The sequence below is a fragment of the Triticum urartu genome, chromosome 5A (assembly GCF_056163025.1).
Source record: "Triticum urartu cultivar PI428250 chromosome 5A, HENAU_Tu73, whole genome shotgun sequence".
Classification (NCBI taxonomy): Eukaryota; Viridiplantae; Streptophyta; class Magnoliopsida; order Poales; family Poaceae; genus Triticum; species Triticum urartu.
This window is the reverse complement of record NC_141877.1, coordinates 547210240-547229431: the sequence shown is the minus strand read 5'-3', so window position 1 is coordinate 547229431 and position 19192 is coordinate 547210240. Positions and strand designations below refer to the sequence as shown.

Genomic DNA, 19192 nt, shown 5'->3' with positions numbered 1-19192 from the left:
CAATAATTGCTTTACTTTATCGCTATGCGATAGCAATAGTTGCAAGAGCAATTGTTGGCGAGACGACCATGTGACGACACATTGATATAGATCAAGATGATGGAGATCATGGTGTCATGACAGTGACGATATAGATCATGATAGTACTTTGGAGATAGAGATCAAAGGCGCAAGATGATGATGGCCATATCATGTCACATATTTTTGATTGCATATGATGTTTATCTTTTATACATCTTATTTTTGCTTTGTTTGACGGTAGCATTATAAGATGATCTCTCACTAAATTTCAAGATAAAAGTGTTCTCCCTGAGTATGCACCATTGCCAAAGTTCGTCGTGCCCAGACACCACGTGATGATCGGGTGTGATAAGCTCTACGTCCATCTACAACGGGTGCAAGCCAGTTTTGCACACGCAGAATACTCAGGTTAAACTTGACGAGCCTAGCATATGCAGATATGGCCTCGGAACATTGAGACCAAAAGGTCGAGCGTGAATCATATGGTAGATATGATCAACATAGCGATGTTCACCATTGAAAACTACTCCATTTCACGTGATGATCGGTTATGGTTTAGTTGATTTGGATCACGTAATCACTTAGAAGATTAGAGGGATGTCTTTCTAAGTGGGAGTTCTTAAGTAATATGATTAATTGAACTTTAATTTATCATGAACTTAGTCCTGATAGTATCAGCATATCTATGTTATAGATCAATAGCTCGCGTTTAGCTTCCTTGTTTTATTTTTGATATGTTCCTAGAGAAAATTGTGTTGAAAGATGTTAGTAGCAATGATGCGGATTGGATCCGTGATTTGAGGTTTATCCTCATTGCTGCACAGAAGAATTATGTCCTTGATGCACCGCTAGGTGACAGACCTAATGCAGGAGCAAATGCAGACGTTATGAACGTTTGGCTAGCTCAAAATGATGACTACTTGATAGTTTAGTGCACCATGCTTAACGGCTTAGAATCGGGACTTCAAAGACGTTTTGAACGTCATGGACCATATGAGATGTTTCAGGAGTTGAAGTTAATATTTCAAGCAAATACCCGAGTTGAGAGATATGAAGTTTCCAACAAGTTCTATAGCTAAAAGATGGAGGAGAATTGCTCAACTAGTGAGCATGTGCTCAGATTGTCTGGGTACTACAATCGCTTGAATCAAGTGGGAGTTAATCTTCCAGATAAGATAGTGATTGACAGAATTCTCTAGTCACCATCACCAAGTTAGTAGAACTTCGTGATGAACTATAGTATGCAAGCGATGACGAAAACGACTCCCGAGTTTTTCATGATGATGAAATCGATGAAGGTAGAAATCAAGAAAGAGCATCAAGTGTTGATGGTTGACAAGACCACTAGTTTCAAGAAAAGAGCAAAGGGAAGAAGGGGAACTTCAAGAAGAACGGCAAGCAAGTTGCTACTCAAGTGAAGAAGCCCAAATCTGATCCTAAGCCTGAGACTAAGTGCTTCTACTACAAAGGGACTGGTCACTGGAAGCGGAACTACCCCAAGTAATTGGCAGATAAGAAGGATGGCAAAGTGAACATAGGTATATTTGATATACATGTTATTGATGTGTAATTTACTAGTGCTTATAGAAACCCCTCAGTATTTGATACTAGTTCAGTTGCTATGAGTAGTAACTCGAAACGGGAGTTGCAGAATGAACAGAGACTAGTTAAGGGTGAAGTGACGATGTGTGTTGGAAGTGGTTCCAAGATTGATATGATCATCATCGCACACTCCCTATACTTTCGGGATTAGTGTTGAACCTAAATAAGTGTTATTTGGTGTTTGCGTTGAGCATAAATATGATTGGATCATGTTTATTGCAATACTGTTATTCATGTAAGTTAGAGAATAATTGTTGTTCTGTTTACATGAATAGAACCTTCTATGGTCATACACCCAATGAAAATGGTTTGTTGGATCTCGATCGTGGTGATACACATATTCATAATATTGAAGCCAAAAGATGCAAAGTTAATAATGATAGTGCAACTTTTTTGTGGCACTCCCGTTTAGGTCATATTGGTGTAAAGCGCATGAAGAAAATCCATGCTGATGGGTTTTTGGAATCACTTGATTATGAATCAGTTGATACTTGCGAACCATGCCTCATGGGCAAGATGACTAAGACTCCGTTCTCCGGGACAATGGAGCGAGCAACAGATTTGTTGGAAATCATACATACTGATGTATGTGGTCCGATGAATATTGAGGCTCGTGGCAGGTATCATTATTTTCTGATCTTCACAGATGATTTGAGCAGATATGAGTATATCTGCTTGATGAAACACAAGTCTGAAATATTTGAAAAGTTCAAAGAATTTCAGAGTGATGTGGAGAATCATCGTAACAAAAATAGAAGTTTCTACGATATGATCGCAGAAGTAAAATATTTGAGTTACGAGTTTGGCCTTTAGTTAAAACAATATGAAATAGTTTCACTACTCACGCCACCTGGAACACCACAGTGTAATGGTGTGTCCGAACGTCATAACCATACTTTATTAGATATAGTGCGATCTATGATGTTTCTTACCGATCTACCACTATCGTTTTGGGGTTATGCATTAAAGACAAATGCATTCATGTTTAAAAGGGCACCAACTAAGTCCGTTGAGACGACACTATCTGAACTGTGGTTTGGCAAGAAACCAAAAGTTGTCGTTTCTTAAAGTTTGGGATTGTGATGCTTATATGAAAAAGTTTCATCCCGATAAGCTCAAACCCAAATCGGAGAAATATGTCTTCATAGAATACCCAAAGGAGACTGTTGGGTACACCTTCTATCACAGATTCGAAGGCAAGACATTCGTTGCTAAGAATGGATCCTTTCTAGAGAAGGAGTTTCTCTCGAAAGAAGTGAGTGGGAGGAAAGTAGAACTTGATGAGGTAATTGTACCTTCTCCCTTATTGGAAAGTAGTTCATCACAGAAATCTGTTCCTGTGACTACTACACCAATTAGTGAGGAAGCTAATGATGATGATCATGTAACTTCAGATCAAGTTACTACCGAACCTCGTAGGTAAACCAGAATGAGATCCGCACCAGAGTGGTACGATAATCCTGTTCTGGAGGTCATGTTACTTGACCATGACGAACCTACAAACTATGAGGAAGCGATGATGAGCCCAGATTCCGCGAAATGGCTTGAGGCCATGAAATCTGAGATGAGATCCATGTATGAGAACAAAGTATGGACTTTGATTGACTTGCCCAATGATCGGTGAGCCATTGAGAGTAAATGGATCTTCAAGAGGAAGATGGACGCTGATAGTAGTGTTACTATCTACAAAGCTAGAATTGTCGCAAAAAGGTTTTCAACAAGTTCAAGGTGTTGACTATGATGAGAGTTTCTCACTCGTATCTATGCTTAAGTCTGTCCGAATCATGTTAGCAATTGCCGCATTTTATGAAATCCGGCAAATGGATAAACAAAACTGCATTCCTTAATGGATTTATTAAGAAGAGTTGTATATGATACAACCAGAAGGTTTTGTCAATCCTAAAGGTGTTAACAAAATGTGCAAGCTCCAGCGATCCATCTACGGACTAGTACAAGCATCTCGGAGTTGGAATATACGCTTTGATGAGTTGATCAAAGCATATAGTTTTATGCAGACTTGTGGTGAAGCCTGTATTTACAAGAAAGTGAGTGGGAGCACTACATCATTTCTGATAAGTATATGTGAATGACATATTGTTGATCGGAAATAATATAGAATTATTCTGCAAAGCATAAAGGAGTGTTTTGAAATAAGTTTTTCAAAGAAAGACCTCGGTGAAGCTGCTTACATATTAAGCATCAAGATCTATAGAGATAGATCAAGACGCTTGATAAGTTTTTTCAATGAGTACATACCTTGACAATATTTTGAAGTAGTTCAAAAATGGGACAGTCAAAGAAAGAGTTCTTGGCTGTGTTACAAGGTGTGAAATTGAGTAAGACTCAAAGCCCGACCACGGCGGAAGATAGAAAGAGAATGAAAGTCATTCCCTATGCCTCAGCCATAGGTTCTATAAAGTATGCCATGCTGTGTACCAGATCTATTGTATACCCTACACTGTGTTAAGCAAGGGAGTACAATAGTGATCTAAGAGTAGATCACTAGACAGCGGTCAAAATTATCCTTAGTGGAATAAGGAAATATTTCTCAATTATGGAGGTGACAAAAGGTTCGTCGCAAAAAGTTACGTCGATGCAAGTTTTGACACAGATATGGATGAATCTAAGTCTCGATCTAGATACATATTGAAAGTGGAAGCAATTAGCTAGAGTAGCTCCGTGCAGAGCATTGTAGACATAGAATTCACAAAATACTTACGGATCTGTATGCGACAGACCCGTTGACTAAAATTATCTCACAAGCAAAACATGATCACACCTTAGTACTCTTTGGGTGTTAATCACATAAACGATGTGAACTAGATTATTGACTCTAGTAAACCCTTTGGGTATAGGTCACATGACGATGTGAACTATTAGTGTTGAATCACATGGCGATGTGATCTAGATTATTGACTCTAGTGCAAGTGGGAGACTGAAGGAAATATGCCCTAGAGGCAATAATAAAGTTATTATTTATTTCCTTATTTCATGATAAATGTTTATTATTCATGCTAGAATTGTATTAACCGGAAACATAATACATGTGTGAATACATAGACAAACAGAGTGTCACTAGTATGCCTCTACTTGACTAGCTCGTTAATCAAAGATGGTTATGTTTCCTAACCATAGACAAAGAGTTGTTATTTGATTAACGGGATCACATCATTAGGAGAATGATGTGATTGACTTGACCCATTCCGTTAGCTTATCACTCGATCGTTTAGTATGTTGCTATTGCTTTCGTCATGACTTATACATGTTCCTATGACTATGAGATTATGCAACTCCCGTTTACCGGAGGAACACTTTGTGTGCTACCAAACATCACAACGTAACTGGGTGATTATAAAGGAGCTCTACAGGTGTCTCCAAAGGTACATGTTGGGTTGGCGTATTTTGAGATTAGGATTTGTCACTCCGATTGTCGGAGAGGTATCTCTGGGCCCTCTCGGTAATGCACATCACCTAAAGCCTTGCAAGCAATGCAACTAAATGAGTTAGTTGCGAGATGATGTATTACGGAACGAGTAAAGAGACTTGCCGGTAACGAGATTGAACTAGGTATTGATATACCGACAATCGAATCTCGGGCAAGTAACATACCGATGACAAAGGGAACAACGTATGTTGTTATGCGGTCTGACCGATAAAGATCTTCGTAGAATATGTGGGAGCCAATATGAGCATCCAGGTTCCGCTATTGGTTATTGACCGGAGACATGTCTCGGTCATGTCTACATTGTTCTCGAACCCGTAGGGTCCGCATGCTTAAGGTTTCGATGACAGTTATATTATGAGTTTATGAGTTTTGATGTACCGAAGGAGTTCGGAGTCCCGGATGAGATCGGGGACATGATAAGGAGTCTCGAAATGGTCGAGACGTAAAGATTGATATATTGGACGGCTATATTCGGACACAGGAAGTGTTCCGGGGAAGTTTCGGATAAAACCGGAGTACCGAGGGGTTACCAGAACCCCCTGGGGGGGTTAATGGGCCTCATGGGCCTAAAGTGGAGAAGAGGAGGGGCTTCCAGGGCAGGCCGCGCGCCCCCTCTCCCCCTAGTCCGAATTGGACAAGGAGGGAGGGGCGGCGCCCCCCTTTCCTTCCTCTCCTCTCTCCCTTCCTTCCCCCTCTCCTACTTGGACAAGGAAAGGGAGGGGAGTCCTACTCCCGGTAGGAGTAGGACTCCTCCTGCGCGCCTCCTACTAGGGCGGGCCGCACCCCCCCTTGGCTCCTTTATATACGGAGGCAGGGGGCACCCCTAGACACACAAGTTGATCCACGTGATCGTTTTCTTAACCGTGTGCGGTGCTCCCTTCCACCATAATCCTCGATAATATTGTAGTGGTGCTTAGGCGAAGCCCTGCGACAGTTGAACATCAAGATCGTCACCACGCCGTCGTGCTGACGGAACTCTTCCCCGACACTTTGCTGGATCGGAGTCCGGGGATCGTCATCGAGCTGAACGTGTGCTGAAACTCGGAGGTGCCGTAGTTTCGGTGCTTGGATCGGTCGGATCGTGAAGACGTACGACTACATCAACCGCGTTGATATAACACTTCTGCTGTCGGTCTACAAGGGTACGTAGATCACACTCTCCCCTCGTTGCTATGCATCACCATGATCTTGCGTGTGCGTAGGATTTTTTTTTTGAAATTACTACCCCAACAGTTATCCTCGATGGCAACGATGCAATACGTGCCTTGCTGCCCCTTCTGTCACTGGGAAAGGACACCGCAAGATCGTACCCAGAGCTAAGCACTTCTCCATGGCAAGAACTACCAATCTAGTTGGCCAAACCAAACGGATAATTTGAAGAGACTTGCAAAGATAACCAATCATACATAAAAGAATTCAGAGAAGATTCAAATATTATTCATAGATAGACTTGATCATAAACCCACAATTCATCGGTCTCAACAAACACACCGCGAAAAGAAGAAGATTACATCGAATAGATCTCCACGAGAAAGGGGGAGAACTTTGTATTGAGATCCAAAGAGAGAGAAGAAGTCATCTAGCTAATAACTATGGACCCGAAGGTCTGAGGTAAACTACTCACACTTCATCGGAGAGGCTATGGTGATGTAGAAGCCCTCTGTGATGACGGCCTTCTCCGGTGGAGCTCCGGAACAGGCCCCAAGATGGGATCTCGTGGATACAGAAAGTTGCGGCGGTGGAATTAGGTTTTTGGCTCCCCTTCTGATCGTTTGGGGGTACATAGGTATATATATAGGAGGAAGGAGTACGTCGGCGGAGCACCGAGGGGCCCACGAGGCAGGGGGCGCGCCCTAGGGGGGTGGGCGCGCCCCCACCCTCGTGACCACCTCTTTGACTCCTTGGAGTAGGGTCCAAGTTTCCTGGATCACGTTCGGTGAGAAAATCACGTTCCCGAAGGTTTTATTCTGTTTGGACTTCGTTTGATATTATGTTTCTCCGAAATACTGAAATAGGCAAAAAACAACAATTCTGGGCTGGGCCTCCGGTTAATAGGTTAGTCCCAAAAATAATATAAAAGTGGAAAATAAAGCCCAATATAGTCCAAAACAGTAGATAATATAGCATGGAGCAATCAAAAATTATAGATATGTTGGAGACGTATCACTTGACAACCAATAGTCTCGGCTTTTTAGAGCAACTCCAGCGGATGCGTCAGATGTGACCGACCGCCATAATAAACGTTAATATGGTGAACCAACGATCCGCGCACATAATTGGAACTGTAGCGGCAGCGTCGCATGCACTGCAATCGCAAAATTTTATGGAGCTCGCTCAAAAAATGAACTCGTACCGTCCAGATATAGAAGTTGTGGAGGCCTCGAATCCAGCCACCGGCGTGGGAGGGAGGTTTTATCTTCTCCCTCCTCGTGCCACAGAGTCGGTTTTTGATACTCCCTGCGGCCCGTAGACGCACCACTACGCATAGGTAATCATCAATGGTGGGGGGAGGGGAAGTCGGAGGAGAGAGCACTCATCTTGGGGTGGGCTTATTACTTATATGCTTTCAGCAGTTATCCTCTCCGCACTTTGCTACCCAGCGTTTACCGTAGGCACGATAACTGGTACACCAGAGGTGCGTCCTTCCCGGTCCTCTCGTACTAGGAAAAGGTCCTCTCAATGCTCTAACGTCCACACCGGATATGGACCGAACTATCTCACGATGTTCTGAACCCAGATCGGACGTGACCGCTAACCACCTGCCCATTATTGGCACCATGCCTAACTCGATTTCTTGTGGCGGACCATCATCTCCTTGAGCAAAACCTCACATCCCAGAAGTCGCATAGCGACGGAGCAAGCTCTCCTCATGATGACGGCCACAGGAGATCGGGCGCTCGTGATAGTGGCAGTGGGGGATCTGGCACTTCTCGTGGTGCCGACGGCTTCACTTGCGACGGGAGGCGTTGAGCTAGCGCCTTAGGCGACATCGTCCTGGTCAATGATGTCATCACCATCACCCTGCTTCCCTCCTCCTCCCATTCGTCCCCGTCCCATCAAGTCCTGGCCCGAGCCCGGGGACCCACTCAGGGTGATGTTTCTTAACGACATTTCAAGTTGCAAATCCTATGTAATGCGACAATTTTTGGCCAATAGTTTATAATTATGTTAATTATGTTTGATGATGATTATGAACTTATAGGTTGGATAGAATTTCGCTTAAACTGAAACTAAAATTTAAACTAAATGAAAAAGGAATAACTAAAAAGAACAATTACGGAGGTTGTCGTTTGGCCATTTTGTGATTGCGCATAGGCCTAGCAGCCTTCAAATCATTTTGGAGTCCGCTTTCATATGGCATGTGATGATCCAATTTATCGCGACTCTACCAGGGTTGCTCTTATGTCATATGCTAGTATTGTCAATAGTCTATACTAGAAGGGTTGGGCGCGCTTTGTTGCGTTGTTGTTGTTGTTGTTGTTGTTGTTGTTGTTGTTGTTGTTGTTGTTGTTGTTGTTGTTGTTGGGTTTCTTAAAAAATCACTCTGTTTCAAAATATAAGATGTATTACTGTTTAAAAAAGCAAATCTTTTAAGTTTCATCAAATTTGTAGAGAAATATATCAAAATCCATAATATCGTATTGGTATTTTTAGATTCATCATGAAATGAATTTCCATACTTTGTTTAATATTGTGGATGTCTATATTTTTGCTCTGAACTTGGTCCAAGTTAAAGAAATTTGACTTTCCAAAAAAAACTAATACCCCTTATGTTTTTGGAACTGTCGAAATATTTAGTTTGGTGGGTGGGAGAGATGATAGAGTGTGTTTTATTTTTATTTACAATGGGTTGATTTGGTGGGCCTTTCGTTCTGTGATTCTCTATTATCCGCTAACCAATTTATATTTATGTGGAGAAATTTATGTGTTAATGGTTGCATATATTATATTGATGCTACAATATCACATGGTGACGCTTTTTTTTCTAGGTGGTTGAAGGGTGTATGGGATTGATATGTTTTTATAGGTCAATTGTTGCTGATTGATTTGAAAAATTATTGGCCCGATCAAAATCGTAAACCAAATCCAAAATTAAATACTCGATTGAATTAAAGAGCTTCAAAATTAGGGAAACATAGTGTATTAAAAGAATTGAACTGAAGAGCTTGAGAAATTCTTGACCTTGTCAAAGTCGTATGTCACAATTCTAAATTGAATACCTCAATTAATTGTGAGGTCTTAAAATTAGAAAACATGGTCTATACTACAAAAGAATTGAATGAGAGAGCTTTGCGAAATTATTGATCCAGTCAAAATCAATGACCCAATTATAATTGGAGACCTCAATTGAATGTGGGCTCTTTAAACCTAGGGAGCTTAGTTTTATAGAGGATTGATTTTTTTCACATCTTAAATTCTTAAGAAGTTGGTTCCAATTTTCTGAACATGCAAAGTGTCCACCACAATGTCCCACTAAGCAATGTATTTAATTCTTCTCTCCCACTAAGCCATACAAAATCTGCCACATAAGCACCTGAACATCACAGTAAGCAATGTATTTAAGTCTTCTCTTTTCACTAAGCCATGAAAATCTGCTACATAAGCGAGTCATGCATTTAACTTATAAATTATAATTCTTTTTGCATTAGTCTATGCATGTAACGCTACCACGTTACATATTCATGTTAGTCATCATTCATATTTTTGTTCAAAATGACATCTTTAACTGTAATTTAAAAGGTTTTATTCTATTTTAGACACTTTCTTTTAGTGATTTTCAAGCTTATACTTTTTCCATTAGATTTAGTTATTTTTAGCAACTACTTACGCATTTTTTTAAAGATACCGCATCAACGCATGGGGAGAGAGTCATCCTCAGTATTCTATTTATCTTGACATGCACAAATGCCAACTCGGCTATCATGACATATTAGCAAGCATGCGATTAAACTACTGAATTTCCCTCCTCTACCGTGATGCCATGTCATCACTTATGTTTTGTTTTTTTTTCTTTGCTTCACTTTACTAATTGTGAGTCCACTATCTCCTCCATGGAAAAAGAAGCAGCAGAAATGGTTGGTTGTTCACATCCCCACTATCTCATTGATATTCAACTTCTCTACGAAACAAGTATGGGAGTAATAGCTGAAGGTATCGCTTCATTCCCTCATAACATGTCCTTCTCACATGAGTTCTAATAAATAGCAACGACCTCATCACCTGACGAGGATTAATGATTTTTATCCTTCCCTTGCTGGATCTCTTTCGCATAAGCCAGACCAATGTGGGTACTGTACGACTGTACGTGCCTAGAGGTTCAAAGGCTGACGTTGGTGTGTGAAGACGATAGCACCGATTTTTGTGTGGCCGTGAACCACGTCGATGTTGAGATAGGGACAACAATGGGGCAGGACGAGAGGGTGAAGAGCTACATGTCATCAACCATGCCGACCAAATCGGACGGGTGCACCGCGGTCGGGACGCACTGCCGCTGAGGATGTTGCCGCGGGCAACACCATGAAGCCACCTTGATCAGGCCATCTGGCCCGTAGTGTCATGCATCCCAACAGGGTCAAACATGCACGCGTCCCACATCTCTTACTATTTCTCCACCACTCATCATCGATATGATTTTTGTCCGCTACATGAGCAGGTCATTGCATTGCGTCACCGCCACTAGGATACCTGGTTGGCCACCGCCTGCACGCTCCACCTACTCCTCACAACATCTGTTGATTCAATTGTAGCACACCCCGTTGTTGTAAATGGGAGAAACAACATTATTCAGGTATGACTCTTAAATCTCGTGCTTCCTTTGTACTATTTCTAGTATAAACTACCACTACGTCTATTTTACGACCTAGATGCTATACATACATATAGCACTATGTAAGTTAAACGAAGTCACATATCCGAGAAAGATTAGCGCTATGAGTTCATTCAAGATGCAGACATGTAATTTGTATTGTAGTATTAATTGCTACTTTTTCTATTAGCGGCACATCATATTTATTGTCTTCTTTCCATTGAGGTGAACAAAGGTATGATCCTCTACAAATTTGGTTAGAGAACTGATCGTACTAAGTAAGTTGATTTCAGAGTTGCACATTAAATCCAAGTCATCTTCTGCCGCAAAACATTTCTTTTTTTTATTATTATTTTCATACTCTTTTTCTCCTTACAGTGTGCCCCTCTCTTTCAAATTGTTTATTACACTATCATCCCACTGCAACGCGCGGGGTATTGTCTAGTTGTCAAAGTTATCACTCCCACGCGCCTTCATACACTCTGTGGATTCTCTGACTTGTTACCTTTGCTCAATTTCATCTGTCAGATTGAAGACCAGTGACCCAGATTAGATGCTACAAGCGCTATAATCAGTACTCCCCCTGTCTCATAATGGAAGATGTAATATTATGGAGGGAGTACTTGCTACAACAGGACCAACTAATGATTTGCTATGAACAGTGCTCAGAACGGTACTTGCAACAATCCCATCCTTTCATTCTTGATCATGTGGCAAAGTCAGGGATGCCTTTGTCACAACAAAGTAGAGAATCTGCACGCTTCATAAAATACAGTCAAGAGGGTTCCGGTGAGCCATTTTCCTTTCTTCTTTGACGACAAAAGGTAGACCATATCTCCTGACAAAATTTTCTTAGCAATACGTGCATAGTATTAGTCACATTGGACCCGTAGACCTAAAAAGGCAAAAAGAAACATCTCCATGGTTGTTTATTGGAAAATTCAAAGGTTAAACTCAACAATTTTTTTTTCATATTTGTTGCCTTTCTCTTTTTTGTTTCCTTCCATTTTCTGTTTTTTTTCAGGTTTTTTCATTTTAAATTTGTTAGTTTTATTTTTTTCATTTTCTTGTTTTTACCGTTTCCTTAATTTTATTGCAGATGCATGAATATTTTTTAATTATACATTTAATTAAATTTTCATAACTCTATCTTTTCCACAAATAGATGTTCTTTTCAAAACATATATATTTTTTATTTTGATATATATTAGTTTTTTATATACAAACATATTTTATTCATGAACACGGATAATGTTATTATGATGCATGAACATTTATTTTGAAACACATTCATATTTTCATTTTCAGACCATGAACATTTTTCCTAAGTCATAGTACACTTTTTATCACATATAGGAATAACCCTTAGACAACACATTAAAATTTTATTCTGAACTGATAAACATAAAACATTTTTACAACATTTTTTTACTAATAAACAAACTTTTATATAAAATATGAATTATAGATGAAAAAATATACCAAAGTTTAAGACCCCATTTATATTAATATTGAATCGCAACTGCCCAAAAGCAACACATTTTTTTGAGGGATCCTAAAGCGGCACATAAGAGCTCAATCCACACATTCTAGTTTGGTGGGCCTTTCATGGGGCAGATAGATGGTTCATGGTTGGGCCAAATGTTGGCATAAATCCCCTTGTTTAATCTTGTGGGCATGTCTTTTTCAAGGAAAGAAGAGACATGCTACCGTGTGGATCCACTTAGAGAACTTCTCAAAAAAAAAATTGTGTGCCCACTTAGATTATTTCAAATGCAAACAGAAAATAAGTTGTCATTAGGTTCCTGTTGTTGTCTTATTGCCTCCGATAAGAATCTTGATTAGGTTTCTCTCGTATGTGGTGGCATGATTCATCTCGTGCCAAGTCGTTTTCAAAGACGGTGGTTTAATTATTTGGATCACGATGCGGACAACCGTGTCCGCTAGCATCGGGATCCTATTCGAAACGCCAGTTGTCTTGTCTTACATGATGAACAAGCGAATGACGCACCATCATCATTTTTTTTTCTTCGCAAAGTACCACCATGATCACTTAACTAACAATCTAAGTAGCCATAGACAAGTTAAAATTCCATTATAGTATGCCGAGGTAAGCCGTCACCATGTACAATGACTAACTTGCCGAGACAACCTCTCAAGGATAACAAAACTCGCAAACTCACTAACATGGGTGACATCGACATGGCACAAAAAGAATTCGGTTTTGACTTTTATGCTAAGGTTTGGGTGGATTAACAAACACCCCATACGCTGATGTTGACATTGTGCATGATTTTGACAGCGCTCCTGCCGGTTCCTCGAAAATAAATAAAAATGAAACAAATTTGACAGCGCAATAACAATAAGCCAATCAATGCCTCCCATTTATGCTCCTCGAATTATTGGAGACACGCCGTATAGCGACATGTTCCAAATCATCTCCACTCCTCTCTGCTCCACATCCGAAACTCTGACAGAAAAAGAAAGACTGCGCCGCAAGAAGCAAAACTCCAACTTTTCTCCCCGGCCCTCCCCACACCTGGCGGCGCCCATCCCGCCGGAACCGGCCGAGCTCCTCACCGGCGGCCGCGGCGGCGTCCCTCCGTCCTCGCCGGAACCGGCCGAGCTCATTGCCACGCATGGTTGACGAGGTGTCGCTGGTCCCCTGAGGCAGGTGCTCGCCGTCCCGGCCCCCCGAATCTTTCTCGTGAACAGATTTGAACATCTGGACCTTTCTGGTTGCTTTTGACTGCCTCTGTGCCTTTTGGAACCCTCTGGTCTTCGCCCCGGCCTTGCTCTCCTGTATGTGTATGTATGCAGCTGGAGTCTTGTGCTCGGATTCAAATCTGGAGAACTAATTTGATTGAACATCTGGATTTTTGTGGTTACCTTTGACTGTTTCTGAGCCTCTTGGTCTTGGAACCACATGTTCTCGTTTAGATTCGTAATCAAAATGAGATATGTTGTCGTTGGTGGTCATGTACTCTGTGCAGCAATAGACTGAGATAGTTCTTGACTTCTTGATGCCTGCAGTTTGTGACATACTTCTGCTGCTGATTGACTGGCCTGAAATCTGAACCTCATGGAGACCGTTTCGACGAATGAAGACACCAGCAAGGGGGCGATGTGGGAGCTGGAAAAGAGTCTTGATCAGCCCATGGATGCAGAGGCCGGGAGACTGAGGAATATGTACAGAGAAAAGGTGATTGCTATCATCATCCAAGTATTTGTCAGTTTTCTATATCTGAACCTTAGCCAATAGGATGCAGTATTTTGTTTGACACAATCCATAAAGGTCATGGAACACCTAATGTGCTTTCTTAACAACATGGCTTTAGCATTGAACATCACAGTTTTGTGTTTTGTAGAGCATTCTCCCTGATAATTATCTATATGCTTTGCCTAAGATGCAGAGTCATTTGGTGTCTTTATTTTGAACTTCTGAAAAAAATGAATAGATAAAGTATGCTAAGTAATTTTGTTTTTGCCCTGTTTCCCCCCCTGTTGTATGTGCAGACCTATCCAACAGTTTTGATGCTACAACTAGCTTTCCAAAGCCTTGGTGTGGTGTTTGGAGATTTAGGCACATCGCCTCTTTATGTTTTCTACAACATCTTTCCTGAGAAGATAGAAGACACCGAGCAAATTATTGGGGCACTCTCGCTTATTATCTACTCGCTTACTCTCATTCCACTCGTTAAATATGTTTTTATCGTCTTGAGGGCAAGCGATAATGGCCAAGGTAAGAATTTCTGCCTCAGTTATGGAAATGTTAAACTGTTCATAGCTGGTCCTGGTCTGTCTTATTTGTTTGAGATAATGCAGTAATACATACAGCATGTTCTATGAACATCTGAAGATCACCTGAAAATGAAAAACTAATGTATGGCCATACAGAGGAAATTCTGGTCAAGAGCTTCCTAAAATCCATGCAACATTACAGTTATGTAGGCCTTCTATTGGTTCGGCTCTAAACTTTCTACTGTCCCACATAAAGAGATTTTTCTTAACACTTCGAACAAAAATAAAACTAGTTATCCTTCCCATGTAAAAATAAGTTGGTTTGTATTTAAGTAATCCTATCATCAGAAAAGGCTGATAATAGACAATAAAGCCATCATTCTAAGATGGACCCGTGTTCTTCTGCTTAGTTGCCACAAGTTTTGTCTGTGCGGCTGCCCCAAGTAGGGCACAAAGTTTAGTGTGCCATAGACAATAAGACACATATGTTAGTATAAGACACCATTGCGTTGCACAGACACTCTGCCTAAAATAGGGATGCTTATGAGTTTACTGCTATTTCAGCACCCCTTGTGTTTCTCTGCATCTTCTAATAGCTTTTCTGTAATTTCAGGTGGAACTTTTGCTCTTTATTCATTGCTTTGCCGGCATGCAAAGATAAGCATTATTCCCAATCAACATAAAACCGATGAAGACCTAACAACATACAGCCGTCAGACATATCATGAGAAGTCTCTTGCTGCAAAGATCAAAAGATGGTTAGAGGGGCACCAACTCAGAAAGAATGTCATTCTTATTCTTGTACTTTTTGGTACTTGCATGGCTGTTGGAGATGGAATTCTCACTCCTGCCATATCAGGTGAGTGCATGCATGTTTCATGGAGTATCAGATTTCTCAAAAATGATATTGTTAGGAGAACGGGGAGCTTTCAGCCTGACATGAACCTATCTTTGGCCTACTAAGAATCATATTATATTACCAAAAACCAGAAATATTTGGGAAAAAATGCATGCCAGATATTTATTTGAAGCATATTACACCAATTGGTTTGCAATGAGATGCGAAGCAATTGCATAAACTATTTTCATGATATAAGATGTCATGTATCCAGTACACGACCTGGCAATAATGGCTCTAGGGCTTGCTCGAAGTCACCGTGGCCCCAAGAGCTGCGAAGGCAGCTGCACTCAGGGGCGGAAAGGAGAAAGATTTTGGGAATATTGGTTTATTCTCTGCTTATTTCAACCAGAGGATGTGGCAGCCCTTATGTAAGAGGGCTTGCCCCTAACTCAAGAAACTAATCTTATCTTTCATAACTTACTTGATCCCAATCTCTTAAGTCCTTAACTACCATACTAGTATAAAAATCACAAGCTAGGGAATGATAAACCTGTACAGATAACGATAACGATCCTTGTACATAGCTGCCTGTAGAGTGCTAGATGGAGCATCTGAGATTACCAACTACTCCGTATCATTTTTGTCCACAACAGACAAGTGTTGCTTTACTGATTTCTTTCAATTTTAGCTGTTTTACATATCTTCTTTGTGATGCTTGTAATTCCATAATTCTACTGTTAAGTTTTACCCAATAACCCAAGTGACTTGATATTAACAACTGCTGTACAATTTGCAGTTCTTTCTGCAACTGGTGGAATAAAGGTCGAAGAGCCCAGAATGGGAAATGGTACATGTGCAATTTGAAATTACTACAGTTTTCTGCTTTTATTAGCTTTACCATGTGCATCTCAGAGGAGGATGCCAAAATTTGCAATTGATGTTAATTTAACCAGAACTGTTGATTCCAACTTTAAATAATTCACCATATTCTTTTCTCTGTGTAATGATAAGCTTAACATTCTAACTGTGATTTGAAGCATTGCCTTTTATTGTAGGAACTTTGTAGTGGTGGTGTGCATGGGAACAGTTAATGTTATACAAATAATACCGAGTTAGACCTATGATTAGCTGACTCATTTTATTATTTTCCCATGACAGATGTGGTTGTAATAGTCTCCGTGGTGATACTGATTGGACTGTTCAGTATGCAGCACTATGGCACAGACAAAGTCAGCTGGCTTTTTGCACCAATAGTATTTGTTTGGTTCATACTTATTGGAATCCTGGGGGCTGTAAACATTTATACATATGATAGGTCGGTTCTCAAGGCATTCAATCCTGTTTATGTATATCGTTATTTTAAGCGAGGGAAGACTAGCTGGGCTTCCCTGGGAGGAATTATGCTCAGCATAACAGGTCTGGAATTCTTACCTTATTTCATATGGTGGCTTGTCCTTTTAACCTGGCAATGACCTGACCTGACTGTTTGGCTCATGGTTCAGGGACAGAAGCACTGTTTGCTGACCTTTCATATTTTCCCGTACAAGCTATTCAGGTACCATATGTTGGCTGTGATTGTTCTTCGCTATGCATATTTTAATCTGCATTTTAAGAGGAATGCACTCAGTTTTATTTTGTTAGAGGTTGTAGATCTACCAATATAACTTTCACATGAGTACTTTAATCAGTCAGTTTGCTTGCTAACATCCTTTATCATTTCGAAACGCAGATTGCTTTCACTACGGTTGTGTTCCCATGTCTTCTTTTGCAATATACTGGTCAAGCTGCATATATAGCCATGCACAAAGACAAAGTCTCCCACTCCTTCTATTTTTCTCTTCCAGGTAAAATTCGGACATAGGGAATTCCCCGATTAAGTGATTGCTGTATTGGTTATACATAGTGACACGATTATTTGGCGCAGAGCGTATACTTTGGCCAGCATTTGTCGTTGCAACAGCTGCTGCAATAGTTTCTAGCCAGGCAACCATTTCCGCGACGTACTCAATTATCAAGCAAGCGCTAGCGGTGGGATGCTTCCCCAGGGTGAAGATCATCCATACATCGAAGAAGTATCTTGGCCAGATATACAGTCCTGATATTAATTGGATCCTCATGATTCTCTGTATTGCCGTCACCGCTGGATTCAAGAATCAGTCCCAGATTGCAAATGCTTATGGTAAATGAAATACTTGTATTTTTTTTCTAAAATTTCAGCGGTTGCGATGTGCGTTTCTGCTCTGTTGCTAACATGAGTGTTGCATGCTGCAAAAACAGGTACAGCTGTGATAATGGTCATGCTTGTGACAACATTTCTCATGGTCCCCATAATGCTGCTGGTATGGCGCAGCCATTGGGCCTTGGTCGTCCTCTTCACGGCGCTGTCACTGGTCGTCGAGATCCCGTACTTGACCGCCGTCATGAAGAAGATTGACCAGGGCGGCTGGGTTCCTCTCGTGTTTGCCGCCGCCATCCTCCTCGTCATGTATGTGTGGCATTACGGCACGCTCAAGCGCTACGAGTTCGAGATGCACAGCAAGGTGTCCATGGCGTGGATCCTAGGCCTTGGCCCGAGCCTCGGCCTGGTCCGGGTACCCGGGATAGGTCTGGTGTACACGGAGCTGGCGAGCGGCGTCCCCCACATCTTCTCACACTTCATCACCAACCTCCCGGCGATCCACTCCACCCTGGTGTTCGTCTGCGTCAAGTACCTGCCGGTGTACACAGTGCCGCTGGACGAGCGGTTCCTGGTGAAGCGGATTGGCCCCAAGAACTTCCACATGTTCCGCTGCGTGGCGCGGTACGGCTACAAGGACATCCACAGGAAGGACGACGACTTCGAGAAGATGCTATTCAGCAGCCTGCTGCTCTTCATCCGGCTGGAGAGCATGATGGAGGAGTACTCGGACTCCGATGAGTACAGTGCCCTGGACCAGCAGGAGCTGATCGACGAGGTGAGCAGTGACGCCAGGTCCGCCGCCGACCTCAGCTACGCCTCCCGTGACTCCATCGTGCCGGTGCGCTCCCCGAACCGCCTGGGGGCCATGTCGTCGGCGCAGGCTACAACGGCGACCCCAGGGTTTGAGACCGTGGGCGACGAGGTCGCGTTCCTGAACTCGTGCAGGGACGCCGGGGTCGTGCACATCCTTGGGAACACCGTCATCAGAGCTCGCAGGGACTCGGGGCCGCTGAAGAAGCTCGCCATCGACTACCTCTACGCCTTCCTGAGGAAGATCTGCAGGGAGAACAGCGCCATCTTCAATGTTCCCCATGAGAGCCTGTTGAATGTTGGGCAGGTGTTCTATGTGTAGCTAAAGTGGATGTAAATCACTGTGTTTGTGTGTAGATTATTTTACAGGAGAACTCTACAGAAATGATGATTAATTGATTTTACATATCTGGAACATGTAGATTTAGTACTAATAAAATGGCACATGTAAATTTTAGTAAAAAAAAAGGCAATTTTCAGTGCAGTGCAAATCCAGATACGAATCTGAATCAAATTATGGAATTAAGATGCGAATACATATCATATTATAGTCAACTTGTTACCATCGTATTGCACCAAGGTTTAGGTTTAAAATTTTGATGAAACTTCTTTTGAAATTTTGTGTTATTTTGAGGATCAGCGAAATATTTGCATTTCGTTATAAAACAGCTGGTGCCTTTGAACTTGAATGATATGTAACCCACGCAAAATAAATAAATTGGCGACTTTTCTAATAATTTATTCGCT

At 41.6% G+C, this 19192-nt stretch overlaps 1 protein-coding gene across 2 annotated transcripts; it reads left to right on the top strand.

Annotated features, from left to right (window-relative positions):
- The first annotated feature begins 13309 nt into the window (after positions 1-13309).
- On the top strand, positions 13310-18851 carry LOC125510497 (potassium transporter 18). 2 transcript variants are annotated; one of them, XM_048675704.2, is made up of 10 exons: positions 13310-13544; positions 13908-14076; positions 14391-14616; positions 15229-15474; positions 16253-16303; positions 16615-16872; positions 16959-17011; positions 17186-17300; positions 17381-17635; positions 17734-18851. In XM_048675704.2, exons 2-10 carry the CDS (start codon positions 13957-13959, stop codon positions 18765-18767), a joined length of 2358 nt encoding a protein of 785 aa, XP_048531661.1. In that variant the 5' UTR covers positions 13310-13544; positions 13908-13956; the 3' UTR covers positions 18768-18851. The 2 variants fall into 2 exon arrangements, with proteins under 2 accessions (XP_048531661.1, XP_048531660.1); XM_048675703.2 differs by having other exon boundaries at positions 13310-13548.
- Positions 18852-19192: the final 341 nt, after the last annotated feature.

Excerpts from the sequence above, each read along its gene's own strand:
- LOC125510497 (XM_048675704.2), top strand. The coding sequence starts at position 13,957 with ATGGAGACCGTTTCGACGAATGAAGACACCAGCAAGGGGGCGATGTGG. Across the intron at positions 15,475-16,252 it reads TCTCACTCCTGCCATATCAG|TTCTTTCTGCAACTGGTGGA; the intron begins GTGAGTGCATGC and ends TACAATTTGCAG. Across the intron at positions 16,873-16,958 it reads AATTATGCTCAGCATAACAG|GGACAGAAGCACTGTTTGCT; the intron begins GTCTGGAATTCT and ends CTCATGGTTCAG.